This window comes from Nelusetta ayraudi, unplaced genomic scaffold (genome assembly GCF_046127955.1).
Source record: "Nelusetta ayraudi isolate G7.1 ecotype Tasmania unplaced genomic scaffold, CSIRO-AGI_Nayr_v1 ptg000034l, whole genome shotgun sequence".
Lineage (NCBI taxonomy): Eukaryota > Metazoa > Chordata > Actinopteri > Tetraodontiformes > Monacanthidae > Nelusetta > Nelusetta ayraudi.
In genome coordinates, this window is record NW_027466084.1 from 5,221,133 (window position 1) to 5,249,031 (window position 27,899).

The 27,899-nt window shown below is 40.1% G+C and overlaps 3 protein-coding genes and 1 long non-coding RNA gene across 7 annotated transcripts in view; 3 read left to right on the plus strand and 1 right to left on the minus strand.

Annotated features, from left to right (window-relative positions):
- Positions 1-27,899, plus strand: part of rcn3 (reticulocalbin 3, EF-hand calcium binding domain) — a 107,161-nt gene that overhangs the window by 14,859 nt on the left and 64,403 nt on the right. The window lies entirely within an intron of this gene.
- Positions 987-26,961, minus strand: abat (4-aminobutyrate aminotransferase). Of its 3 annotated transcripts, none has more exons than XM_076032657.1 (16): positions 26,839-26,961; positions 25,390-25,487; positions 25,276-25,305; positions 23,151-23,268; positions 22,546-22,595; positions 20,800-20,880; positions 20,590-20,682; positions 20,281-20,343; positions 20,099-20,162; positions 19,466-19,614; positions 19,198-19,335; positions 18,031-18,198; positions 17,625-17,771; positions 17,344-17,455; positions 15,506-15,655; positions 987-999 (listed from the first exon to the last, which is right to left on the minus strand). In XM_076032657.1, exons 1-15 carry the CDS (start codon positions 26,906-26,908, stop codon positions 15,534-15,536), a joined length of 1,503 nt encoding a protein of 500 aa, XP_075888772.1. In that variant the 5' UTR covers positions 26,909-26,961; the 3' UTR covers positions 987-999; positions 15,506-15,533. The 3 variants fall into 3 exon arrangements, with proteins under 3 accessions (XP_075888772.1, XP_075888773.1, XP_075888771.1); XM_076032658.1 differs by having other exon boundaries at positions 987-1,003; XM_076032656.1 differs by lacking the exon at positions 987-999 and having other exon boundaries at positions 14,795-15,655.
- On the plus strand, positions 3,489-6,391 carry ppp1r35 (protein phosphatase 1, regulatory subunit 35). Its single transcript, XM_076032655.1, has 5 exons — positions 3,489-3,617; positions 4,519-4,634; positions 4,713-4,803; positions 5,821-5,861; positions 6,008-6,391. Exons 1-5 carry the CDS (start codon positions 3,551-3,553, stop codon positions 6,032-6,034), a joined length of 342 nt encoding a protein of 113 aa, XP_075888770.1. The 5' UTR covers positions 3,489-3,550; the 3' UTR covers positions 6,035-6,391.
- On the plus strand, positions 13,534-14,737 carry LOC142892467 (uncharacterized). The gene is made up of 2 exons (XR_012927432.1): positions 13,534-13,784; positions 14,499-14,737. It is a non-coding gene; the product is annotated as an uncharacterized LOC142892467 (long non-coding RNA).

Below are 27,899 nucleotides of genomic sequence, written 5' to 3' on the forward strand. Positions count from 1 at the left end.
ACATGTCTTGTTTGACCATAAGGCAGCCACTGCTGTCATGTTTTAACAGTGACAATCTGACTGAGAAAATAAAAAATCTCAAAACATTCATTCATCATTCCCTATTTCCATCCATCCATTCATGTTCTATACCCACTCTCTGCTGCACTCAGGGTCACAGGGGTTTGCCGGAGTCTTTCCCAGCTGTCTTTAATATTAAAAAAAAAAAACAACATACGAGGTGCGAGTGTAAAAGAAGAATTAGACCAGGAGACATTCATTTATCTTTGTCGCAATTAAGTGACTTTGTGAGCAGTCGGGTAAAGCAACTACAATCTGAACTGATCGAGGATAAAACGATGTGTCCTTGTAGAGTTAAAGAAATTTTGAACTTGAAACTGAACCACGTCCACCCGGCGAACTTCATCAAAACTCAGCATTGCGTTTTGAGAAGAAGGGCATGAGGACTGTTTCCAGCTACAGAGTAAGTCAATGCGTTGTTGAATCTGTTGGGTTCTTCAATTAAAAATGCAGAGGTGGAAAGTGGCAAATTACATTTACACACTCGTTTGTGTATATTTAGGCCTCCTACAACGTTATTGTAATGTTCATTTAAGTGTGTTCTGTTTGAAGTAGTGTAGTTGGCCACACGTTGAGTGGCAACAATCACTGAGTAAAAATGTTGGCTGAAATAATACATTTTTTAAGAAATTGTGGAGAACAATGGCAAAATGAAATAATAATGTTTTTACACTATGACAATCTGATGGAATGCACACCTGATTTCTTCTGCAAATACTATGCACCCAAACCAATTCTGACTGATGGCGAAAAAATTATTTGTCAACAAAGTGAAAAGTGTGATTTTTTAAAAATTGTATATTTGTTCATAGAAACACTGGGAGAGCTGGTATGATATAAAAATGTATGTTTTTAAATCTAACTCTGTTACCTGGATTTGTGTGCCAAGGTTGGAATAACAGGAAGAACTCAGAGAATAAATGACACCTGTCTGTCTGTCTGTCTGTCTGTCCGTCCATCCATCCATCCATCTATCTATCTATCTATCTATCTATCTATCTATCTATCTATCTATCTATCTATCTACCTACCTACCTACCTACCTACCTACCTACCTACCTACCTATCTATCTACCTACCTACCTACCTACCTACCTACCTACCTACCTACCTACCTACCTATCTATCTATCTATCTATCTATCTATCTATCTATCTATCTATCTATCTATCTATCTATCTACCTACCTACCTACCTACCTACCTACCTACCTATCTATCTATCTATCTATCTATCTATCTAGGTCGTCCTCAGAAAAGCCTCCCATTGTTGCTTCCAGTCATCCTTCCTTCTGAAGTGCATCCGTCAGGGTCCAGCATTCACTGCCACACAGGAGAAGAAATTCTACTGTCGTGTAGAAGAAGCTGAGTTTGGTTTGACGGGGGAGGTTGGAGTTCCATGTACTGGTCACGCCATTCAGGGCCCTCCATACCAATGCCTCACTTTTAGGTCTTGTTCTGTCGAGTTGACCCATGAGCCCAGGTACTTGGAGTCATTGACTTCCTTCAGGGCAGTGCCTCTTGTTGTTGTGAGAGGTTGATGCTCCACTTGAATGTTATAGGTGGTCACCTTGGTTTTCTTGGCATCCGGCAAAAAGGCCAACCTTGACACACTCTGACTCCACTCTGCTCAAGAGCTCCTGTGCTCGCTCCATGTGGTTGGAGAGCAGGCAGACGTCCTCTGCGGAGTCTAGGTCAGGACTGCTGCAGCGTGTGTTCTTGACACCCTGCACCATTGTTTTTTTTTCTACTGTTTCTTCAGCTATGAAATTAGTCAGTAACATTCCTCATCCAGAAATCCAAATTCTCAGATAAGACACTTATTCATTTATTCTTTGCAATTTTAAAATGGAAAAAAAAAAAAAAAAGTCATGACATCGTCGTTGTCAAAAATGCAATCATAAAAAAGCAACACAATTCCTGAATGATTCGTTTGACTGCTTTGTGTGGAATTTAATGTTGATATGAATGTAAATCCCTGGAGGTGGTGGTGTTGTTTTTGCTGTTATTTCTTCTTTATGTTTTCAATAACTTTGTCAAGTTTGCACCAATTTGCTCATTGAAGACTTAAAGAAAAACAGTTTCTTGGATTTTTAAATATATATTGCGTAATATACTTGAAAAAAAAAAAAGCTATTGCATTTTAACATTCTTAGAACAACGAGCAGATATATGGTACCTAAAATTTCATTTTATGCTTATTTTGGAATGACAATGAAGGTTTCTAATTCAACGGCGAAGGACTAGACCAGGTGCCTTGCCTCTGTTGTATTCACTGACAGCCGGAAATCTTCCTCTTTTTCTGTGTCTACTGCTAAACTTGACGAAGTTCACCGTCCTCATCTTGGAAGTAGAACTTTTCCTCAGATAAAAAGCTGAGCGTGTGTGTGTGTGTGTGTGTGTGTGTGTGTGTGTGTGTGTGTGTAGACTCCGACCGGTAGATGGCGGTAATGAGCTCACACATTTGTCAGCTAGTCAGGAAGAGTTGGTAGAAGAAGAATCAGCCGCGGCAGAAACAAATAAAACAGGAAGATAAACCGAAGGCAGTTGAAGTGCGCGTGGTAACTGAAATTCTTCTCTAAATTAGTACAGTACACCTAAAAACCAGCTACTGTAGACCCTCCAAACGAAGCCGAGTACAGCGAGGTTGACAGATTAGTTGGATAGACTTCATTTCAACCAAATCTTGTTGAGCTAAAAAAAAAAAAAAAAAAAACAACAACAACAACCACCCAACAACGTTGTTTCTTCGGTCCTCACAACAGAGTCCAGTGGGGTCAGAAAACAAAGGCGCGGCTGCGAATGACTCGAATCAATTGAAGTTGTGTCGCCCGAACATTCGCTTCAAAGGGTTTAATGTTTTTGTACGGATAGTTACGCACCGTCTAACCTTCGAAAGTTTTAAACCTCTGGTCAAAGACCGAATAAAATAGTAGAAAATAGACGTAAAATAGTACTGATAGACGAGACAAATAAAAATATGAATAAAAAGTTGTGTTTTGTTTTTTTTGTTTTTTAACCTTTCGAACACAACTCTTGGCGCTGGGCACGACGTCATCGCGGTCGCATTATTGAAACGTCACGTCCGCAGGTGGTGGTACAGAAATCATATCGACATATAAATTGATGTACACATATACACGCATTTCTGATACCATATACTAAGTGTTTTACAAAATATATTACTAGTATTATTATTATTATTATCATCATCATCATCATCATCATCATTATTATTATTATTATTATTATTATTATTATTATTATTATAAATAACACTTGACTCCTCTCACCTTTTCCACCTTTGGGTCAGCGTGAGTGCAATGTATAGTGGGATATATTGCCGGGTTCGTGACCATTGGTTTTATACTACTCTTGGTGATGGATAGTTGGATATATTTAACATTCCTGTGCTTTCCTGCAGGACTGTGTGGGTGTGTGTGTCTGTGTGTGATAAAGGGCCGCTGATATCCTGGCAGCCATCCACCACGATGAGCTACAACCCTCTGCTCCCACCCACCGGCCATAGGAGGAACAGTCGGCGCCTCCATGCCCAAGGTGAAGGAACGCACGCCCTTGTTACGCCTTTGTGGTGGCAATTTCTGTTTTGTTTTATTTTACTCTGTAAACTGTCAAATCTTTATGGAACACTGCTTCAAAATGATTAGACATTTTTTTCTTCCTTTTGTAAAAAGTAGCTAAGAAGAGCAAGTCAGTATCTTAAGCTGAAAAGGTCTTTGTATCCTACTTTTACTCAAACATCATTATTAAGAGATACATAAACAACATAGGTTTTCATTGAAGTCATTTAAAGAAGACAACACCACAATGTTAGTTAAAAGGAATCATGAAGGTGAAATGAAATCAGTGATTAGATAAGACAAACTAAAGAGTAAATGTACTGATGTTATTGTCTGTCGACATCAATCAAGAGCAAATTATGAATAGCTGATGCTTATGATGGTTTAAATCATGACTGGTGGGCTACACTGGGTTCTGAAATGTACCAGAGGGAGCAGGAGCAGATGGGTGGAGTGTATTTGGTGCTCATGGGAGGAAAAAATATATCATGGGATATGTTGAAAACATGTGCTTTAATTAATGTCCATTGAAAATGAACCCAAGGAAAGTTCCAACAAAGTGTGTGTCTTTGCAGCCCTGTGGTATTTATCTCTTTATTCAAATGACTCTTTAAACGCTGAAAAAATGGAAATTTTATGAGTTTCTGACTATTAATATCATTGCTGTCTTGTCCTGGCCGCACACTGAGTGATTCCTCCACTCTGGAGCTGCCTTTTGTGTTTGGATGAGATGTGAAGGTGAAAAGTGACATGAAAGTACTGAACTGAACTGAACTAAATCTAGTTGAAGCTTTTATGAAGAGAAATTAAGCACCGATTGACAATGTTATGTACTCTTCCTTATCTGTGTTTCTCTTGCGTGTCTCGGTCTGGTCCAGGTCACACACACCCGATGGAAACATCTGCTGCAGCAGCCAATCAGAATCCAGGGTCCCTGGCAAGCGTGGAGCTGAACAGCACTCTGGCTTTAAAGGCACAGCTTCAGTGTCTGCAGGTTGACAAGTTCATTTTTATGATGTATTTAATGTGTCATCGTGCGACTGGGTACCTCATCTGATGTGTTACCTTGCAGAGGGAATACTTTAACAAAGAGAATGCAGTTCTTGAATCTCTGAGGAGGTCGGAGAGAACCAAAAACTTGATTAACACTAAAGCTTCTGAAGGTAATACACTCATCATTTAGTTGCTTTTAATTCAAATCATTCCTGGCCACCAGGGAGAAGATCACAAACCTGTGTGTGTGTGTGTGTGTGTGTGTGTGTGTGTGTGTGTGTGTGTGTGTGTGTGGAGCATGCACGCCACAAATGTGTGTTTATATACTGTGTGTGTGTGTATACACATATATATATATATGTATATATATATATATATATATATATATATATACATATATATATATATATATATATATATATATATGTATGTATATATCAATAGCAGTTGTATGTGTATGCATATATCATTCGCATAAACATACAACTGCTATTGGTGTTTTGGTTTTGGCGGGTATTTTAGAAGTACGAGTAAAGTACTCAAACCCGATATTGGTACCGATACCTGATACCACTAGTAACAGTAATAGTAGCAGCAGTATTATTAGTACTAATAGCAGTAGTAGTAGTAGTAGTCGTAGTAGTTGTCATTTGCATACATATACAACTGGTATTGGTGTTTTGGTATTGGCGCCTATTTTACAAGTGCGAGTGGAGTACTCATCCCCAATATTGGTACCGATACCCAACACTGGTATCGGTACCAATGCCTGATACTGGTAGTAACAGTAGTAGCAGCTGCAGTATTATTAGTATACGTGGTAGCAGTAGTGCTAGTAGTAGTTGTCATATGCACACATATACAACTGGTATCGGCATGTATTTTTCTAGTACGAGTAGAGTACTCAACCTTAGTATCTGTACGATATCCAATAGTGGTATCAGTACCAAGACCTGATACTGGTAGTAACAGTTGTAGTAGCTGTAGTAGCAGCAGTAGTATAATTAGTATAAGTAGCAGCAGCAGTAGTAGTTGTCAGATGCACACATATACAACTAGTATCGGCATTGGTGCATCCCTAATTAGTATCTAAAAATCGTCATTAAAATGTTTGGTTTTTTTTTAAATAGGCTAGGTTAAGTCAAGAGTCGTTCTTTCACTGTCTCTCACTCTCTCTCTCTCTATAGTTGTGAATGTGGCTCGCTCTCAGCTTCTTTACAACTCATTGGTGAGTGTGGATGTTCAGGAGGAGCAGCTGATCAGTGCAGTGCTGCAGGACAGGCTGTTGGTGGCTCTGCCGCCCCCCCACTGCAGTGGACTCGAGGCAGAGGAGGCTCCTTCTCACCTGCTCTTCACACCCTCCCTCCTCATCAGACAGAAACCCCTCCCATCAGAGGATAAACCCGTGGTGACGCAAGGCCCATCAACGCATCGCCTTCGCTGTTTCTTCCCCAGAAAGACGGTCTTGGAGTGAACAGGGTTTTGCCCCCCGTGAAGGCATTTTGTGTTAGTTAAATTCAACATTCTGGATTAAGCTTGGTGTTTGTGCTTCACATTTTAGTTTACAATTGACTTGCTCTTTGAAAAAAACTTACCATATTAGTTCATGCTGTGGTGCGGGTCTGTGAAGGCACCTAGTCAAAAGTGAAAGGTCCATTGTGGTTTAATTTTATTGTGGTTCATTTTTTATTTAATTTTTATACTAATTAAAACTTAACATACTTCCCATAAATACCTTAATAAAAGTGTATAATCGCAGTACAATGTAAGTCGTTTGGTTTTCCTACCCTTAGAATAGTTCTCATATAAATATATATATATATACATATACATATATATTTACATATACATATATATATATATATATATATATATTTATATATATATATATATATATATATATATATATAAGAATATCCATTGATCTTTTAATCAGGTGTCTGATAGGCAAACAGTGGCTAGTGTCATATAGCACCACCAAGAGGAGCCCCGGGGGATGATGCCAAGAAGGATGTTAATGTTGGGGTTAATTTCATGTCATGAAGAAATACATTAACCAATCCCTGCCTCAGCCGAATCGGCCTGAAGGTGCAGTTGTCCTGGAGCACGAGGGTCCGCGCCGATGAGTGCAGACGGTAGTCACTCAAGCCGAGGACACTGTTCAAACATTCGCCCAGGAGAAAACGGTCCTCTTCCTGTCCAAAGGGCATTTCCTCCTTGTCATCTTATCTCACATGTTTTGGACATTAACTACCGGTACTGGCCCAATCTCCAGGAGGATCAAGAAGAAGCCAACCAGAGGGGTCAAGTTTGAACCATGAGCCCTTCCTACAACACATTACAGCCAATCAGATAGGAGCTCATCCTATTTGAACTCAGTATAATACCAGGATGTTGATTCTCTCTTGGGAGGTCAGCTGGGGATCTCACAAACAACAGAAAATCCAACTTCAAACTTTATTTATTTATGTGGTACTTTTCATACAGAGAGCAGCTCAAAGTGCCTCAAAACAAAAAGGGAAAACATAAACAACAGAGAGAAATAAAAATAAAAGAAAATTAAAACAAAACCAGACCCTCCCACACCCACAAATACAGAGACTCACAAGCACCCACACACTCACACCTGCTCACAGTGACACAGTCACTGAGGAGACATGGCTTGGGACTAATAACATGAGATAATCTACGTACAGTAAAACCAACTAAAACAGTCAAATGAAAGAACAAAATAGGGTAAAAGGTAGACAAAAGGCCATAAGAGATGGACTTAAATTAAATATAACAATATAACAATAAAAAATAATAGCAAAAGCGTAAAATATAGTAGTTGGAGCATAAAATGAATAAGAGTGGGGTTAAACAGTTAAACAGTGAAAAGCCTGACTAAAAAGATGAGTCTTGAGCCTCTGTTTAAAAGCGTCGATAGTCTCTGCAGCCCTGAGGCTCTCCAGCAGGCAGTTCCATAATCGGGGGCCATAGTAACTGAATGCCGCCTCCCTGTGTTTCTTTGTTCTGAATGTAGGTGTGAATAAAAGGCCAGCACCGGAGGACCTCAGGGTCTTCGAGGGTTACTGAGGTAAAAGCAGATTTGATAATTAAGAAGGCCCAAGACCACTAAGACATTTAAAAATTAGTAAAAAAGAACCTTAAAATTGATCCTGAAGCGCACGGGGAGCCAATGCATCGACCGTAAAACTGGTGTCATTTGCTCCCGCTCTATGGTCCTCGTAACCACTAGCGCAGCTGAGTTTTGCAGTAATTGTAGATTGTGCATGCTCTTGTTGGGAAGACCAGAGGGCAGGGAATTGCAGTAATCCAAATGACAGGAGATAAATAACGTGCATCAGCACCTCCATGCTGGCCAGAGAGAGAAACGGGCCGACCCTGGCTATATTCTTGAGATGGTAAAAACATATCTTTATGTTTTTGATGTGTGGAATAAAACTGAACTCACAGTCAAAACATGCCCTGGTTTTTTGGCAGATTGTGATAGATTAAAACCTTGGAATTTTGGTAAAAGTTGCTCTCCTTCAGGAACCTATAACTAAAACCTCTGTTTTGTCCTGGTTGGGTTGCAGGAAGTTTGCTGCCATCCATGACTTCATGTATGAAATGCAGCTAAAAGGAGCATCAATAGGCCCTGTGTCATCAGGAGACATGGCAATGCGCAGATGCATATCATCAGCATGACTATGGAAGCTGATGCCGTGCCTCCTGATGACGTCCCCAAGGGGAAGCATGTAGAGATTAAAAAGCGTTGGACCTAAAATTGACCCTTGGGCAACCCCACACTTTATCTCATGGGTTCATGAGGAACATGTAATCATACTCACAAAGAAGTGTCGATCAGTGAGGTACTGTAAGAGACAAACCAGTTTATGAACAGTGCCAGAGAGGCTGACCAGGTTGTTCAGTCTGTTTAATAAAATGTGATGGTCTACTGTGTCGAAGGCGGCAGTTAGATCCAGAAGTACCAAGTTTATAGTTATCTAAGTTGCACCTGATATCATTTAAAATCTTTAAAAGGGCTGTCTCTGTACTGTGGTTCATCCTAAAACCAGACTGATACTTCTCTAAAATGTTGCTTGCATTTAAAAAGTCATTAACTTGATTAAAAACAAGCTTTTCTAAAATCTTACATTTTTTAAAAACGGTAAGTTGGAAACAGGTCGATAATCATTTTAAACATCAGGGTCTAAATGACTCTTCTTGAGAAGGGGCTTCACCACTGCCGTTTCAAAGGGGGTGGGGAAGACACCTGTCTGAAGAGAACCATATATAACAGCTGTTCTTCGAGGAATCCATAAAGTTGTTTTTTGGTTTTTTTTTAAATGCTGTGGTAATTGGATCTAAAAGGCAGGTTGTGGGCTTTATTTGGGTGAACACTCAACCAAGCATCCTGGCATCAACCAGGGGAAAACTCTGCAGTGTTTCCTTGGGTAAATTCAATGATCCAGGTACGTCAGCACTTAAAATCTGTTGGGCTAAAAGACTTGATCTTATATCATTGATTTTCGTTCTGAATCTGAAGTGGCTTGTAAAGTCCTCGCAAAGACTGTTGCCTGGCGTCTTGGGAGATTTGTTAAAACTTTTGTTTGTTAAAAGATCGATAGTGCGGAATAGAAATTTGAGCTTGTTTTTATGGTCATTCATTCGTGTTTGGAAGTGGTAGATTCTTGCCTGTTTGACTGTGTTATTGTAAATCTTGAGGTGTTTACAAAATGATTCATAGTGAACCGTTCATTTTGACTTCCACCATCTCCTATCAGCACTCCTGCAATCCCTTTTAAAAAAAATGTTGACTTCATTATTTCTCCACGAGGGAGTAGGTCTTATTTTAATTGTTTTAGCGAGGAGCGGAGCAACAGGGTCCAGCGTTGACTTTAATTTGTTGTTCAGACTATCAGTGATAAAATCACAGGGTGCCGGTAAAATTTCTGCAGGAGTGGTCTGTAAAATCTGGATAAAATTTGCAGCCTGAGCGTGCGCTCATCACAGTTTTTTTTTTAGCGGAATGTTAAAAGCACTGTTTTATCTGAAAACAGTCCTGGGTCTCATTTGTCCGTGGGAAATTGTGGTTGCGATTGCGCGAATACTGTCCAGTGCCACTGGAGCCACTGAGGAAGGGGGTGCACGTATGGTGCAGGTGTAGGAGGTTAGGGAGGTGCAGAGGAGCTGTGTGTAGGTAGAATGGAGGTGGATGTGGTGCGTGAATGGACAGTAAGGTCAATGATAAAAAAGCCTTGATCTTTAGTGGTTAGGGTGTAGACCATTTGTTTTAAAAAGGTGGGGTCCATGTGATGATTCTTGATTGTACGATATGAAACCTTCTAAACATCATTCTATTACACAACAAACCAGCAACGCTCATTTATGTCCAGAAGAATGGCCCAGTAGGAGGACTTGGTTTGTTCGATGGGTGACACTGCAGTCATGTCCGACCAGACTGTGGAGCAGGTGAAGATCTTACAAAACACTTTAGATGCAATTGATTGACCAAATTGTAGTAAATAAAAGGTGATTTAAAAAGGTGTAATTAAATGGCACATCATAGAGGAAGTTTCCATTTTTGATGGAAAATTTTCCCATTTTTAATTGAAATGGGAGGACTCAAAAGATATGCAACTTTTACAAAAGATGAGTCACACACCCACGTCATGTGACACTCTGATGAAGCTGGACGATCACGCTGAAACATGTCATGTAAATAAAAACCTTAAACATCTATGTCTGAGATAAAAGAACCAACAAAACAACTTCTACAAAGATCCAAGAATGTTTGTACAAGATCTTTGTATCCCAGCGCCATCTCTCTCTCGGTGGTCCTCAGACGAGCCCTCCATCATCGCTTCAAGTCATGCTGGTTCTCAATGCATCTGGCCAGTTTGTTGGTACTTCCTGCTCCCGCATCCTCTTTAAGAGAATCCTCGTTTGTCAGGATGGGACACCCTTAATTCCGATGCATGTGTCTTGGTTCCCATTGTACCAACTTGCTGGCTGGTAGTTCATGATGTCTCCTGCTGCAATCTTCTTCTTCCCCCCCCCCCCCCCAACCTTTATTTAACCGGATAAAAAACACATTGAGATCAGGATCTCTTTCACAAAGGTGACCTGGCCAAGAGGTCAGCAGCACGTGTCATAAAAACAGTTACATAGGGGTGATAGTATTAAATAAAACAGACACATTTGGAGGTGCAGTAGTATTTTCAAATGTGGGCGCTGTGACACAACAACAAAAATTTTAAGATATAAAAGACAGGCACTGTTTCGTGGTCTCACACGCCGTCTATCCCTCAGGATAGATTGGAAGGCTCCAAATGGAATCAATTCAGAGTGTTTCAGTTCAGTCTGTATAGTATTCCACGCAGAGGGGGCTGCAAAGCTGATGTCCTTACCCCAGGAACAGATAAGACTAGTGAAGTGCAAGAACGCAAGGCATAGCAACTGCTTGTTTTCTGCAATAAAGTGCACAAGTACGGGGGAATCAAACCTCAAAGAGTCTTATAAATAAGGATCAGCCAATGCGCGCATCTGTGAACACTCAGAGAAGACAAGTTTGAGTTCAAGCACAGTTCACAATGGTGGGTGAGACAACTGCAGCCAGTGACAAATCTCAGTGCTGAATGAAAAGCACTGTCCAAGGACTGCAGACATTTGGACGATGCACTGTAGTAGAGCACATCCCCATAGTCAAGAATAGGTAGGAAAGTTGCTGCCACTAATTTCTCTCTGACCTTGAGAGAGAAGCAGGTTCTATTCCTAAAAAAAGAACCCAAGCTTTACATGAACTTTAATGACAAGATTATTTATATGTGCTTTGAACGAAAGCTCCTGATCTAGGATAAAAACCCATACTTATTAGGGGTGGGTTAAAAATATTGATATTTTCGATATTTATTGATACACGTTTAAAAACGCTAATCGATACATAAATCCCAGTATGGATATTTTAAAATGCAATCGATTTTACCCATTCTGTTTGTTTGGTTAACTCCTTTAGTCTCGCGTGGTTTAATGCTTCGCGCACCGTTATTGCAGTCAGGTGTCGCGAGATCCAGCCCATCCGCTCCAGGGAGAACAAATATGGCGGAGAAGGAAGTATGACTCTTTTTCCCAGGAAATCTACCGAATTAAAAACTGAAGTGCTTATGACACTGTACTATTGGCAAAAGGAAGAGCTGCAGACGTTTTCGTTTGCGGTGGCCGAAGAAAAAGCTCAAAGAGCGCTGGACGGACGGAGCGACACGCAATGAAAAAGTCCTCCTGGTTTCCTGGAGTGGATAGAACAGAGAAAACGATCCAGGTTTATTGAGCCTAATGCGGATGCGATGGACCACCGGCCCGGTGGGCAACGGGGATGAGAGAATAGTCGGTCAATATATGTTTGAAAACATGTATGAGGACTGTGCGTGTATTGGGACCTCAAGGAACTGGAGTTTTACGGCTATTTTCATCGTTTCATGGCGGTACTACAGTGGTCATACAGGATACACTTACAGAGATAAGATGTTGAACTAAGCCTTGCAGTGTAAACATCAGTCCCACAAGGGTGTCCCACCCAAGTTATCAAGCATTCTTTGCAAATGCACTCTGGGGGAATGGGGGGGGGGGGGGGGGGGGCAAAACTGGTCCTGCTGTTGAGGATATTTTTTGGAGTGACAATGATGGATAGGAACGAGTATATTGACATCGTAGACCTACTGAAGATAAAGCAAGAAAGGCCAAATTGAGTGAGCTGTTTGGACATATACGGAGGGGTTGGGGGGCGGGGGGGGTGTAGTGAGGATGCTGAAGTTAGAATTGCCAGGAAGGAGACTTGGAGAAAGACCAAAGAGAAGATTCATAGATGTAGTGAAGGAGCACTGGAAGTTCATAGGTGTGAAAGAAAAATGATGCAAAGGATCAGGTTGACCGTAAGCAGGTTATTTGCTACGGTAAACCCTAAAAAGAAAAACTCCAAGTAAACTACTGATGCATGTGATGTTAGCTTTATACAGAGTAATTAATTCATCCCTTCAGATTCACTTTGCACAATCCATGTTATAAACATTTGTAGAGGGCACACAGTTCACAGTGACAGGGGACACAGTGGCAATGCAAGTATAAGGGTCATATAGGTTGTTGTTGTTTTTTACATTGCTCGTCAAAATGAATGAAAACACATTTCTCCCAGAGTGAAATTAAAACAAAGTTGTCGATCTACAATCATTTTGGGTCCCAACATTCGCACTCTGGTCCGAGGACCGGTTTAAGGCAACCCAAGGGATGGATTGTCCAGTTGTCCCAAAGTATGGAAATTCTCCAGCCGTGTGAAAGGTTTACAATAGTCCAACAGCTAAATAGTCACGTGAAGAGGCTAATATCAGTAATGACAGAAGCTAGTTCACCTAGTTCTAAGTATACAATGATGTCAAACTTGCTACTTACCACTAATAATCAAATCACAAAGGGCCCGATTTACAAAAAATTTGTCGTACCCATTTAAAACTGTTGCATTTGCACTCATTTCTATTCATATGCTTATTTATTTTTCCTTTGTGGCCTGGAAATCTAATGATGATGATACTCCGCTATATAAAAAAAAAGTTCAAAACCCCAATATGGCAAAGAAGTTCTGGCTCTTAGCTGATCTACAACAAAACAAAAGGTCCACAACAGGTGTACCTCACCTGTCTTAATGCTTTTAGAAAGTGCTTCCTACATATACTTACATATACATGGAAATGTTTCAAAACAATTATTTCTTGGTGATACAGTAATCGTCCTTTGCTTCTTCGGCCAAGATGGGCAGTTTTCCTGGTTGGTTTCAGCTCCCAGTTCCAAGCCTTCAATAATCTGTTTCCTGTAACAGAGGAAGTGCCTCACCCTGTCAGACCATCAGTCGGCCCTCGAAAGACAGAGATCTCAGTGAGCGAGTCGAGGCAAAGTAACAAGGGGCAGTGCGCGGAAGAAAAAAAAAAAAAAAAGAGCAGGAGAGGAATGCGGAATTTAGAATGAAGGGCACAAAAAGTGGAGGAGGCAGAGGGACGGCAGTGAGATGGAGAGAAGCCTTGAAGATCGGAGGTCACAGGAGGAACCTTCTCTCTCCTGAAGGGATGTTCCCAATGCTTTTTACTTTAGTCGAGTTTAGTCTCATTTTGCTGGTAAGGTAAGTATAGATTTTCTTCTACTTATAATTTGAAATACTACTACTACTACTACTATTACTTTTATTATTGTAATAATAATAATAATAATAATAATAATAATAATGTTATTAATATGCAGCATTTTTTTTTAATTCCTTTTATTGGTGATGAAACCATTATTGAGTCAAGATTAAAATAAGTGCAATGTTGCTGTTGACAGATGATGTGTCCACTCCGTGGAGATGATATCAGTTTGGACAGTCTCCAGCTTCTTCTGAGCGAAGACACTGATGGCTGGTGAATTTTGTGTGTTGGGAACTTCTTGGTCCAGTCACTCCCAATCCTTGTACCAGTGTCATTGTATCAAACTGACACAGGAAAGTTTTGGGGGAGGCTGTGCCCAAGATCGTCAGCGTTCTGCTTCAGTCGTTTCTAAATGAGAGAATTTCTGAAGATGATGATGATGATGATGATGATGATGATGATGATGATGATGATGATGCAGATTTCTAAATTAAGATTGCATAATTATTTTTTAAAATTGTGGAAAAACATTGAGAGTGTGTCTGTGTGTGTTTTTGTGTGTGTATCATTCAAACATAAAAAAGCAGAAAAGCCAATAGTTTGAAAAAAAATTCTAATACAGTACGTTAGGGTGTCATGACTTGTAAAACTATGTTATTATTCACCTCGCATTCTTGTAAGACGATGAATATTTTCATGATGATTCCCAGATGGGACACTGACGTCCGTCCGTCGAAGAGACCCGGGATGAGGATGAAAGATTCAACCATCAGGAGTTCCAACGTCGTCAAGGGACACTTTTGACTATCCACGACTAGGGGGCGAATGATTTTGGATGTCTCGTTTCTGCCCTTCCTCGTTTTAACTCGGTGTATCCATGAAATATCTTTATCTTTAAAGTCTTTCTTAATTTGGAAACAGATACACTATAAATCTGTGTTTTCAATGATTTTGGCCTGAACAATATATACGTACACACACACACACACACACACACACACATGTAAAAGGAAAAAAAAGGCATTTAATTGACTAGTAGACGCTACAATTCATGACATTATCGTGGTGTATTGGAAATGTATATCACTTTCACTACAACAATTTTGGTAACATCAGGAAACATTTGTTCACCATTAACTAACTATTAATTAGGATGCAGATTAAGAATATATTGTATCCGTACAAGTCATCACAAACTACTTATTAATCCTAACCTCAATCCCAAATCCCAGTGTTGATTCTACAATCTCAAGACAACTCCCTCGTCCTCACCCGACTCTCTACTAGCTAACACTTAGCTAATGGTGAAGTGTTTCCCTAATCTTAAGAACAATTTAAGCAAAGAAACAAAGAACGAAAAAAAAAATAGACATCATTTTTAGTCAAAGTAAGAAATGCCATTTCTTTTGAAGTCTTTCTTTTAGTTGGCACTTACAAGGCATGCAGAAATGCTCAGAAATACTCTATGATCACTGATAAATGCTACCTTGAGACAAGTGTACAAGTACAACTGCAAACCGGAGAAGCCGGCAGCCGCGTCTTTATAACAAGAAATCGTTACAACATTTTCATTAGCAGAAGATAAAACATCACCGTCATGTTATAAATTACACAACCAAGGTTCTGCAGAGGTTATGAAGGATATCATTTAGAGTAATTGTACATATTGTGCTTCCCTTTTCAAGAAAAGATTCTTTTTAAATCAACAAAAGACCACATGTCTGTCTGTCTGTCTGGCTTGATATCTATTTGAATTCATCCAGCACGTCATTGAAAATATTGAGGAAGAGGTGAACGTGGTACTCCTGGAATATCAGCGCCGGCCTGAAACGAATGGATCGATCTCCACAGCCTCCCAGGAGGACACCTGTCAGAGGAAGAGGATGGTTATTCATGGAAACTACATAGGTGTTACATATGACATGAAACAACCCGGGCTGCAACTAACGATTACTTCTGTTGTCAACGAGTCTATTGATTATTTTTCCAATTAGTCGATCAGCCACGATTATCTTCTTTATTTTTTTTCCGAACCTCTGTTTAACCGAACTTGCTTAAATCTTCACACCCGTGTTATACTGTTGTGCTCTAACAGCATATGTTTTCAAACAAATGCATCAAAATAACGATGACACACAAAGCATTGCTCTGTGACATAGTCGTTATATTTTTCAACGTAAAATATCAAAGGTATATTAATTCACGAAGGTTAGAAGCAATGTTTACCACATTTAAATAGCTTAAACACATTTACTACAACTTAAATATCGAAATAATGTCCTAAATAACACAGTTGATAAGTGATCAGTGAAAGAGTGTTACAATTCAGCATAAACGCTAGTACAGAGGGTTTTCACTGATGTCACATTTTTGCCAGTTACCCGTACGCACGGCCATATTGGAGATACTCAGTTGCAAACAATACAATAAACAGCACGTTGAATGTGCATTTTTTTGGCGGAATTTAAAATGGCAAAACTACAGGAAAGCCAAGAGGAACGCGTGGAAGCTGCAGAAATATACAGAGAAGGACTCGGTCAACGGGAGAAACGGCGATATAATGAAAAATGATGGTTAATAGGAGGTAAAGATCCGTACGAACTCGCTCACTCGTCTTGGAAAGATGACCCAGCAGTTCTACCTTCAACATCATATCCAGATATAGTGAACTACCTCGTCCCTTCTCCAAGCCCATACACAGCTCAAGACCTTAAAGGTTTGGATACCAGATAGTGTGGGGCTGGGTGAGGGAGACACAGTCTCAGCTAATCGATGGCATGTGTGTAATAAAATGTAAGCGATGCTCTAACTCAGTGGTCACCAACCCTGATTCTGGAGATCTACTGTCTGCATGCTATTATTCCTCAGATTTCTAAATATGTATATATATGTATGTATATATATATATATATATATATGTATATATATATATATATATATATATATATATATATATACACACATACGTATGTATGTATACATACGTATATATGTACATACATATGTATGTATACATATGTATATATATATATATACATACATATATATATGTATGTACATATATATATATATATATATATGTATATATATATATATATATATATATATATATATATATATATATATATATATATATATACATACATACATACATATATATGTATATATATATATATATATATATATATATATATATATATATATATATATATATGTATATATATATATATATATACATATATATATATATATATATACATATATATATGTATACACACATATACATATTTAGAAATCTGAGGAAGGTTTCTAACACCTGGCTAAATCTCTCCTGCTTGTGTTACACAACAGTGGCACGTGTGCTTTCACACTGCTGTACTGGTAATACTTCCCAAAGGGCAGCAGGGGCAACACGCTAGCTCGTCACAGGGTGGTTGTAGCAGACAAAAGCCTACTACCCACCAGACATCTCTTTGACCCTCAGTGATGAATCACAGTTGTAGGTAATTATTATTGCCGTATACTGTGTCACAAGGTATTGAAGGGGATTCTAACCTCTGTCTCTTGCTTTGAGGAGGATGTTGTTGCGTGTGGCATCATCACGGACGTCGATGGCACAGAAGGTCCCCTGCCCTCGGGCGCGGCTCAGTATCCCAGGATACTGAGCCTGAAACACAAAACACAATGTGGTTTCATACTCCGTGCTGACCCATCACAAATTACATCGTGACAAATCAGACATCGAAGACATCAAATATTATTCTTTAAAGCGTTTTAATCTTTACATGTGACATGAAAAAAAAAAAAAAAAACAGGAGAAAAAAATATCTAAGTACCTGAAGCTCATAAAGGCCGTTGAGCAAGGCTGCTCCAGATCGGGTCACCCGGTCCAGAAGGTTTTCTTTCCGGATGACGTTGAGAACCTCAACCAGAAACAAATTCTTTGATGGATCTCCCATCCAGGTGTTGAAGATCCGGTAGGGCTAAAACAAAGAAAGTGAAAACATGGACATGAGCAAATTCCAGTGTACACAGTGAAAACAGAGACACACACCATGAGTGTGTTCTGTGACCTAGAATTTATTATCAAATGAAAGTAACTTGAAGGTCTAAAAATAGTAAAAAAAATTAAAAAATCAAAAAATAACTAAAAATTAAAAAAAAGTGGTCAGGTAGACAAAAAAAGTACTCAACAAAAATCGGATCATATTAGATACGTAAGAAAAATTTCTATGAGCAGACCTTATCAGCTTGTAGTTCATCCTTATGGTAGTAGCCACCAGTGAGCAGCTTCTTGCTGAAGGAGACGATTTCCGCTGGGTCGTCCAGTCCCCAATGCTCATGGGCCCAGAACTTTCCTGTGGATCCTCCTCCAGTCTGGACTTCATCCACGTGGAAAGCAACGTCATGCTGAGCCGGAAACAAAAAGATTATTTGGCGTGGTGATGTAACTAATGTATAGATGGGGAAAAAAACTGTCAAAGATCGCAGCAAAGCAGCTCATTAATAGAGGATCTGACAGTGAAATCTCAAATGAAATTTGTCTGACTTGAATGAATAAATGGCCAGAAGACATTGAACTAGACTCCACGATTCCTTAAGATTCCTTTAGATTTCCTTCAGACCAGGTGTGCCCAACCTTTTTTGTCCTGACATCTACCAGTCCCGGGGTCAACATCCAAGCACATTTTCACATTTTTCGTTGGGTGTGGAGGGGGCGCTCTCACTCCCTCTCTCTCCACACATCGACCCCGACTACCTTCGTCATCGACCGGTAGAAATCGCAATCGACATTCCAAATATTTGGGACAATGTGTGGTTGTTTTTTTTTTATTGGAGTGGTTGGGAAGAGAAATCCCACTTCAGCGGCTCGTCACATTGAAGCCAGGTCATCACTTTGTTATTAGGAACATTTAATGCCGTGTCTTTTTAGGGTCTATATTGAAATTTCAAGCAGATAAAATAGAGGCACTTTGGAAAAAACCTATTGAATTCAGGTGTATTTTTGGTAAACCGATTCGTTTCCTGTTGGATTTAGATATTAGCGTATTAATGAAGCAAGTGGTCATCAGCGTATGATGCAAGTCCACAGGCCATCGTGGCCATTTGACTGCTTCTATGTGGTGCTGGAGAGCAGATTTTGTTTTCAAATTCTAAAATCTTTCACCAGCCCGCCAACTTTAGTGGATTTAGTGAGTTTCGGGAGCTTTGGAGGTCACATTTGGGTGTGAAGCCAAATCTGTGCAAATGTATGCCTTCTGAAATGATGTGTATAAAAACAATAAAAACAAAAAAAAAAATACACAAATTAAATTATACATCATATTCTGTTGTACCTAAAATGTTATATATTCTAAAATGCTGTGATTAAATTAGAATGAGAATAACAACCCATCTACTTCTCATTACCTTCTGTGCAATTTTTCGTAGACTTCTGAAGAAGTTGGGGGAGGCGTGGTTATCGCCACCTTCAGCCTGGATTGGCTCGATCACAATACCAGCTACGGGCTTCCCCTTCTGCCTCCACTTCACAATAAGATCCTCCACCTGAAAGGAACAAATGAAGCAGAACTGTACTTCTGGAGTATTTCCAAAATGACACAATCATAATTATCACATTAAACCGACCAACACACTGGACGTACAAACGTGCTTGTTTACAAAGCAAAATACCTACTTCCTCCAGACAGCGAGCCTCCTCTTGAGCATTTTCTCTGGAAAATTCCTCCAGTGGGTACTGCAGTCTGGGAAATGGGGCAATGGGCCAATCAAATGTCGGCACGTCGAGCTTGTGGATGGATTTGGAATGTGTGGTGGCCAAGCAACCTGAACAGAGTGGAAATACAACACATTTGAAATAAAAGGAATTAAACTAACGGGTCACAGACACTTTAGCTAATCTTTAATCTTTAATGGAGCAATATGTGATTTCTATAACTGTCAAATATGATGTAATAAAAACGGTAAGAGAAGCTGGAGACAGTGTGCACGCTGCTGCATGTGACTCTCTGCCCATCCCCCACACTATACTAAATATATACATATTGTTTTTAATTCAATGCTAAGTTCCTCTGTACTTGTGACATGTGCAATGACAATAAAGTTGAATCTAATCTAATCTATCTATCTATTCTATTCTAATCTAATCTCAGGAAACCCATGGAAATTTTGCACCATAACTAGCTGTCGTCTGTCTTTGTTGCATGCACATGTGTACATATGCGCATACATATATATAAATATATATATACATACATATATATATGTATGTATATATATTTATATATATATACATATGTATATGAAGTACCTAATGTTCTTCCATGAAAACCACCCATGAAAGATAAAATACTAAGGTCTGGACAACCCGGTGCCTAAGACAGAAGAAGGAAAAGGAAAAGTTAAATAAAAGAGAGGTATAATGAAATGGTGCAAACTTTATCAAAAAATAATTTCTAGAATAATGTGCTTAGCACTGTGTTTTCTACCCACTTGGTTGACCATGCAAGTGTTGTGGTCTTCCTCAGACGGTGCACTGTAGCCTCGCTCCTTGTTCTGTGACAAAACGCGCGATTAAGAATCTGACACAGAGATTAGGTCAAAATGACAGTGCCTAAACCTAAGTGTCAATACAAAGCTAAAAAGAGCTAAAAAAATAAATAAAAAAAATAAAAATAAATAAAAATAAATATATATATATATATATACATATATATATATATATATATACATATACATATATATATACATATATATATATATATACATATATATATATATACACATATATATTTAACTTACCTTGTACCAAATGAACATTGCTTTGTAAGCATTTTCATTTGAGCAGGAGCCACAAGCCATCGTCTGAACTCGAGTCATCCCAGAGGGAGCCACCTAGAGGGGACAATTATACTGTATAACCTATCTTCTTGTACCATTCTACATGGACAAATACGACTCAAAAAAATATTGATGAAACTGGAAATCAAATGGTTTTAAAACATTACCAACCGTAAGAAGACTTTCTGACAGCTTCTCTGCAAAGTTTTCCGGTGGCAGGATGCCCAGGGCAGGTCGGTTCACAAATGCACTCTGAAAAAGAGACAGCGAAAACGTCACACACACACACACACACACACACACACACACACACACACACACACACACACACACACACTCTGGTGTCACTTAGGAAAGTCAAGTCAATTTGTCACTCTAAAAGGCATAGGGGGTTTACCAGTAACAGTATCTTCAGTATTTTTATACGATATACTATATCTTATTACATATATATTACATATATTACATTTCAAAACTCATGGAACTAATTATACGATATTATTTATATTATACTGCACGATTGAACTATTATGATTATGATTATTATTATTTAATGATTTTGTTATTACGGTTATTGTTGATTGATGGTAATAGATGGTATAGTGTCATACTTTGCATTTCATTGGTTGCAACTAATTATATTATATTATATTATATTATATTATATTATCGGGTACATAACTAATGATGAGGTATATGCCAGAGCTGGAGCCGGCCCCGGGGTCGACCCCGACTGAGCTGCAGTCTTGTGTCAACGGTCACCTGACGTGGCCAGGACCACTCTATGTCTATGACTATTTAATATATCATATTATATTATACACTGTAGTGTTGCATAACACTTCAAACACCCTTATCTGTACTTGCCAATTATAACTTACTCTTTTTAGCTTTACATTTTGGTAAAAACCTATGTTTCACTGCCACTTTTTAAACTCTTGTTGTTTTTTTTTTTTTAAACTTCCTTTATTCCTTGTTGCCAAATCATGTGCGTTTCTCCCACACCAACATTTTACTGCCGTGGCAAGTGACGTGAGCAATAAAGAAAATCTTTGAATCTTTGAATCTTGGCGTGTCTGGTCAAAGCCAGGTCCAGACTGGTTATTAGTATTCTAAGAGCTATTCTCTGCCATTACGTGTTTGTCCACTGGGTGGCACTCCAGTGTAATTGGTGTCACACCCACTTAAGTCGGAGCAACAGTACAGGTGTCAGAGGTTGCCTGCTGGGTGGAGCACAAACAGTTCCTGACCGAGTTGCTGCGCAAGGCGTTGTGTCTGCATCATCGAGCTATGTTGAGGGAGTTGATTGTATACTTTATTTGTAGAGCGCTAAATCACAACCAAAGGTGTCTCAAAGCGCTTTATACAATCAATTTGCAATATCGTCATCTTTGTGGATACAAACGGTGTGGATTGTGGCGAGCGCGTCAAACAGATGCCCATCTAGCGAGCGTCTCAGGGGCTTCAAGCGGTCGGCTTAGCCCCTACAAGTATTATTAGCATTAAACTGGTTCTCAGTTCCAGATGAGGCATCGGTGAACGAGTGGACTGGGACGCTGTGTGGTGAGACACCTGAACACACCACAGCTCTGAACCAGCCGCAGTGCCCTTGAGCAAAGTTTCTGCATGTTCTCATTTACATGAGCAACACGAACTTTCATTGTTTGATAAGAGGTGATATAGAAGAATCTTGTCTGATATAGATATAGATATAGAAGAATCTTGTCTGTCTGTTAATGTTAATCCTCTCTGTCCATTCATTGGTTCAGTTCTGCATGAAAATATTTTTTTTATTTTTTTATTTTTTTATATGCAGCTCTGTTCACATGCTCAGCTGGGTTCTCCAGAGGTGGAGGAAAAATGGGTGTATTGACACTTAAAGACTAAACGTGACACAATCACGTTTAAAGGACTCACCATGTTGTTGGGATCAGTCATCAGTTTGAGGAGAGCAGGGTGATTGTAACCTGCGGGGAGATAAACAGGAAGTCAGATGTGTGAAGAAGAAGAAGAACTGCAGGGGCTGCATCTTCTAGTCAAGGTTGTAGTCTTGCCAAGAACAGGTGTGTCACTGGTTACACATGTGTTTGGATCAGCTTGTGATTTTGCACAGATTTGGAAACAAAGAGGATTTTTTTTCATTCATTCATCTTCTATACCCGCTTATTCCTATTCAGGGTCACGGGGGTCTGCTGGAGCCTATCCCAGCTGTCTTAGGGCGAAGGCAGGGCGACACCCTGGACAAGTCGCCAGTTCATCGCAGGGCCACGAAGAGGATTTTTTATTTATTTTTTTTTTTTAAAGGAGGAAACCATTCATCAACTGACCATGCGCTTCGGTGCCCTGAAGTTGAAGCATCCACTCATGTTTTGTGAAAATGTGAAAACAAGCAGATGTTTCTTCGCCACCCTGTTGTTGACCCCTCATTTTATCATTGTGCCCACCAGGACGTACAACACAGCTTAGAACAACGCCTGACAACTGAAGAAAATCAAAGAAAAAAAGAGCGTTATGCTACTGACCAATAGGGATTGAGGAGATCTGTGTGTAGATGTCCAGCATGCGGTTGCCGTCCACATCCACCAGGTAATTGCCCTTGCTCTCCTCGTAGTTACAGAAGAAGTTGATTGCACCGACATTCTGGGATGGAGAGGGTGGAGGGTGTGGGGGTGTGGGGAGTGGGATATGGTGTGGTGGGGGGTGGGGGGGATAGGAAGAAAGAAAGAAAGAGAGAGAGAAAGAAAGAAAGATAAGAAATCAGTGAGAACTGTAACAGAAAAACGTAATAATCGTCATCATCATCAGCATACAACTGCAGCTCACAGCTGAATGTTCAGCCATTGTGGTTTGAACACAGTGACACAGTTGATGCATGCTGGTGGGCAGCTGGTCAGCAGAAAGAGGAGTGGCTAAATTATGCACATTGTGTTTTTAAGTAAAAATGCAGATATTTGTATAAAAAAAACCTACGTACTTATTCAAAGAGAGAGAGAGAGAGAGAGGGAGAGAGAGGTAGAGAGAGAGAGAGAGAGAGAGTAGGAGAGGGAGAGAGAGAGAGAGAGAGAGTAGGAGAGGGAGAGAGAGAGAGAGAGAGTAGGAGAGAGAGAGAGAGAGTAGGAGAGGGAGAGAGAGAGAGAGAGAGAGAGTAGGAGAGGGAGAGAGAGAGAGAGAGAGAGTAGGAGAGGGAGAGAGAGAGAGAGAGTCGGAGAGGGAGAGAGAGAGAGAGAGAGAGAGAGAGAGAGAGAGAGTAGGAGAGGGAGAGAGACAGAGAGAGAGAGGTAGAGAGATAGAGAGAGAGGGAGGGAGGCCTTATGGTCTGGCAGACTGACTGTGACTGACGACCATGTGGGACCAGTGACTGACTGGACTGGAGTTGTGTCTTAACAGGTGCAGCTAACGGAGTCTATGAGTCTGGTGGACTTGGAATGGTGGAGGGAACCTCAGCCAGTCCAGGCCAAAGAGCAGCCTGGAGCAAACTGACACCTCCTACTCAGTACTAACACATTGTGAAGCCGCTCAACAAGGCTCCTCCTTCTTGAAGGAGGTCAGAGAGGATTTGGAACAAACCAGTGAATTGTATCAATTATTCGTATTGTAACCGTTTTTGTTCCATCTCAATCGATACCTTTTTTTTTTTTTTTTTAAAGAAGATTTACAAACACCTATAAAGGTGTAAAAGGAGGGATCAGTTGGAGTTGAATGTCGTGTAACAAAGTAATACATTAACCGGCAACCGCTTAAGTTGAACGGGCCTCATGTTGCACTTCCAGAGCAAGCAGGCAGACGTCTGCCGGCAACACGTTGCTGATCAGTGCAGAGAGCTGTCACTCGAAATGAGTCGGAGTTCCTGAGTCAGAGGGGAGTGCTTCTCCTCCGCCGGGAGGTCAGCCAGGGGAGACACGGCACTGTTCATGTCCAAAGGACGTTTCCTCCGCTTATCCTCTCTTATCTGCCACTCACTATCACTGCACCAACTGCTGCTGTTGGCAGAACATCAATGAGGATCCAGAAGAAGAGTTCAAGGTTCAGGGTTCGATTGTTTGTTTCTGCATCAGGGACCAGATAGCCTTTGTCTGTCAACAAACCTCAATTGGAGACTCCGCTATATATATTTATACACACATATATAGGGTTATATACACACACATGTATATGTATATGCAGTGTGTCTGTGATGCCTGTTTTTTGTATTTTAATTGTATTTGCTCAAAGGGGGGAAAATAAAACAAGCATATTGGCGAGTAGAGAAATAAAAACACTCATGTTGCTGTTTTTTGAAAGTCTAACAGGAGCATCCTTTAATTACAAACTGCTGTCTGTGAGTCTTTAGTCAGCGGAGGCAGTTACTCAGTATGTGAAAGAGGTTTTGTCTCGTGGCTCAAATGCTCATCGCATTGAGGGATCAATCACTTCCCAAACTGTCCCCATGCCATCTGAAGCCCAGCGGCGAGCAACTGGAGAAACTCAACATTTCTCTCTGACTTCCCCGGAATTTAAATCAATCTAAGATGCCATTGCAGCAAACACAGATGATGTTTGGGAGACTTTCATCTTCAAGACCTGCTTCCCCGTGCACTCGGAAACTCGTTTCATTTCACCTAGAGCATCAATTTCCATTCTGCACAACTGAGAACAGTGGATACTCACTTGGATGTCTCCCAACTGTTTCAGCAACTCCTGCAAGGGGAGGAAAAAGCTTCAGTCAGTCACTGGAAACAATATCCACTGGTACTGCAGTGTATGTACTGCATTTCCAATTACGTGTGATCGGGGTCCAGGGACCGCTGTCTTCATCGAGGGTCCGTTATAATCAAATTCCAACTGGGTTTTTGTTGCCGTGTTGCTGATGGATCTGCAGCCTGGAACAGAAGGAACACGGAGAAGAGAAGCAGTGAGGCCACAAGATTCCAGGAGAAACACAAGAGTGAAGCCTTACAACAGGGGTCACCCCCACCCCACCAACCTTCACTTACCTTTACTTTACACACACACACACACACACACACACACACACACACACACACACCGTTAATGTTGGGGGCAATGTTGACAATAACAATAAAGTATTGAATTGAATTGGACTGAATTGAATTGAATCGAATAGTACCAGAACAATGTACTCTCTTCTCTTAAATACAGTTTGATGTCATCAAGCATTGTGATTTGACAAACGGTCTTATTTCCTCTGTCTGTTGCAGTTCGTAGACGCTTCATTCTCTTCAATAACCACATCCAAACATATGAGTTGTTTCAGTCAGGCCTTAGTAATAATCACAGCACTGACTCGGCTAACTGCTATCTGCTGCTAACTGTTAGCAAGGACCTGATGTCTCTCCCTCTCTCTCTCTCTCTCTCTTGGGCACCCTTATACTACAGTACTAGAGAATATTTCACTCTGTGTCATCAGCTCATTTATGAACCGTTTAATAATTTAATTTTCATAATTCAGTAACGACAGATGAAGGCCAGAATCCACAGAGAACGGAGCATTGTTATCTCAGTCACCTTCTGGTGGGATCCACAGAGGTTTTTACACCAAACAGCGCCCAGAAATGCAGCGCTGGAGTCAGGAGGGCAAACTGCGCTCTGGTAAGCAGTGAAAACCTGGCCACTGCACCACGGAGGCCCGACCTCTGACCCTCACCCCAACCCCAACCCGCCAAACTACCGACCAAGTTCACCAACTGTGAGGGAAATGTGACTGTGCTGCGAGGCCAATCAGAACGGGTCTTTTAACCGACCAGGAGGTCACACAGTAAGTTTGTGTCGGCCAACGGCACAGGTGAAAAATACAATACATTGTGTGCATTTTTCTTTTATAACAGACGTGGCTATTTTAAGATGTTATGTTGGTACCTAAGGCTGCATTTTGAATTTGTGTACCATCTTCAGAAAAGCTGCAATTGAAAATGCAGGAGAAAAACAAGCACTACTCATTATTTAATGTGCTCTGAGACCAAAAAACTGTCAGTGTTAGAGTTCGGGGGGGTCAGGGTCATTGAAGATTTTCCCTTCAGCATACTCGTGCACAGACACACCACCACCCAGGTGACCTTCTGAGGAAGAAGGAAAGCTCCTGTCCAAAGGTACGAACATGACATCTTAAAATAGTCACGAGTCTGTTGTAAAAGAAAAACGCTAACAATAATATATACCTCACGAATATACAATGAACCTCATTCAGTGAATAACACAATATTCCAAAGTTACCTGAAGCACCATGCCAGATCTTTTTCTGGTGGCAGAGGGCAAACTGGCGCATTTTTAGGAACGAAGCCATTTTGTTCGACACTCAAAGACGAGGCAGGAGAGAACTTTGCCCAAGTCACCTAGAAACAGGAAAATAGAAAAGAGAGAGTCAGAGCAAATTATATGTTCCAAGTCAACATGACATTTTAGCAGTGTGCGAAATACAAGGGGATTTGAGGGAGTTGGACTCCTCCAATTAACCCATCATATTTTCTTTCCAAAACTAAAAAAAAAAAAAATCTGATATCATTGTCACTAATGGTCACTAAAGGATTAAGATCCTGTCTAATATTAATTTCTTTTTTTTAAAACACTACGACACTAAAACTATGACCTGTGGAGTAATGAACAGTGATAAAGATCGACACAGTGACACTGATTATCAATTGATAATCATGATCATGATAATTACAATCATGACGTCGGTAATACTCGGGCCTTGTGTTTGTGCGACACAAGGATTGACTCACAGTTAAGCTGGCTTTATATTCAGTCACCATCTTACTACCCTTCTATTTTTATTTCCTTTTGAGAAGATTTTTTGCACAGTGCAGCTGATTCTGTCTGTGCATATTTCAAAAAAATCTGGCTCATTTTACACTGGTACAGTGAATGCTTTGTTAACCTTGTTTACAAAATATAAGTTTAATATAAAAATAATATAAATAATATATAAAAACACTGCTTGAACAAAACTTGTGCAAATCATCTGCATCACATTTGCTTTTCCTCATTTTCTTCATCAGAGTCTTGCTGTATGTTTGTGAGTTTCCCCCTTCTAAAACATAACCATAATAATGACCTGTTCCCCCCTGCATTTCGAACAGATCCGTTCCCTGATCGTGGTCTGATCGAGCCGCTTTCTAGTTTTCAAAAGCAAGCCATAAGCAACTACAAAGAAGAGACTTTTATGTTCTCAGCTTAAGACTTGTCTTTGCCTGAATTCTCAGTGATACATTAATTATCTTCATAAAACATAATTCTTTTTTACACTTGATGGCTGTGGAGCCCACTAAACAGGT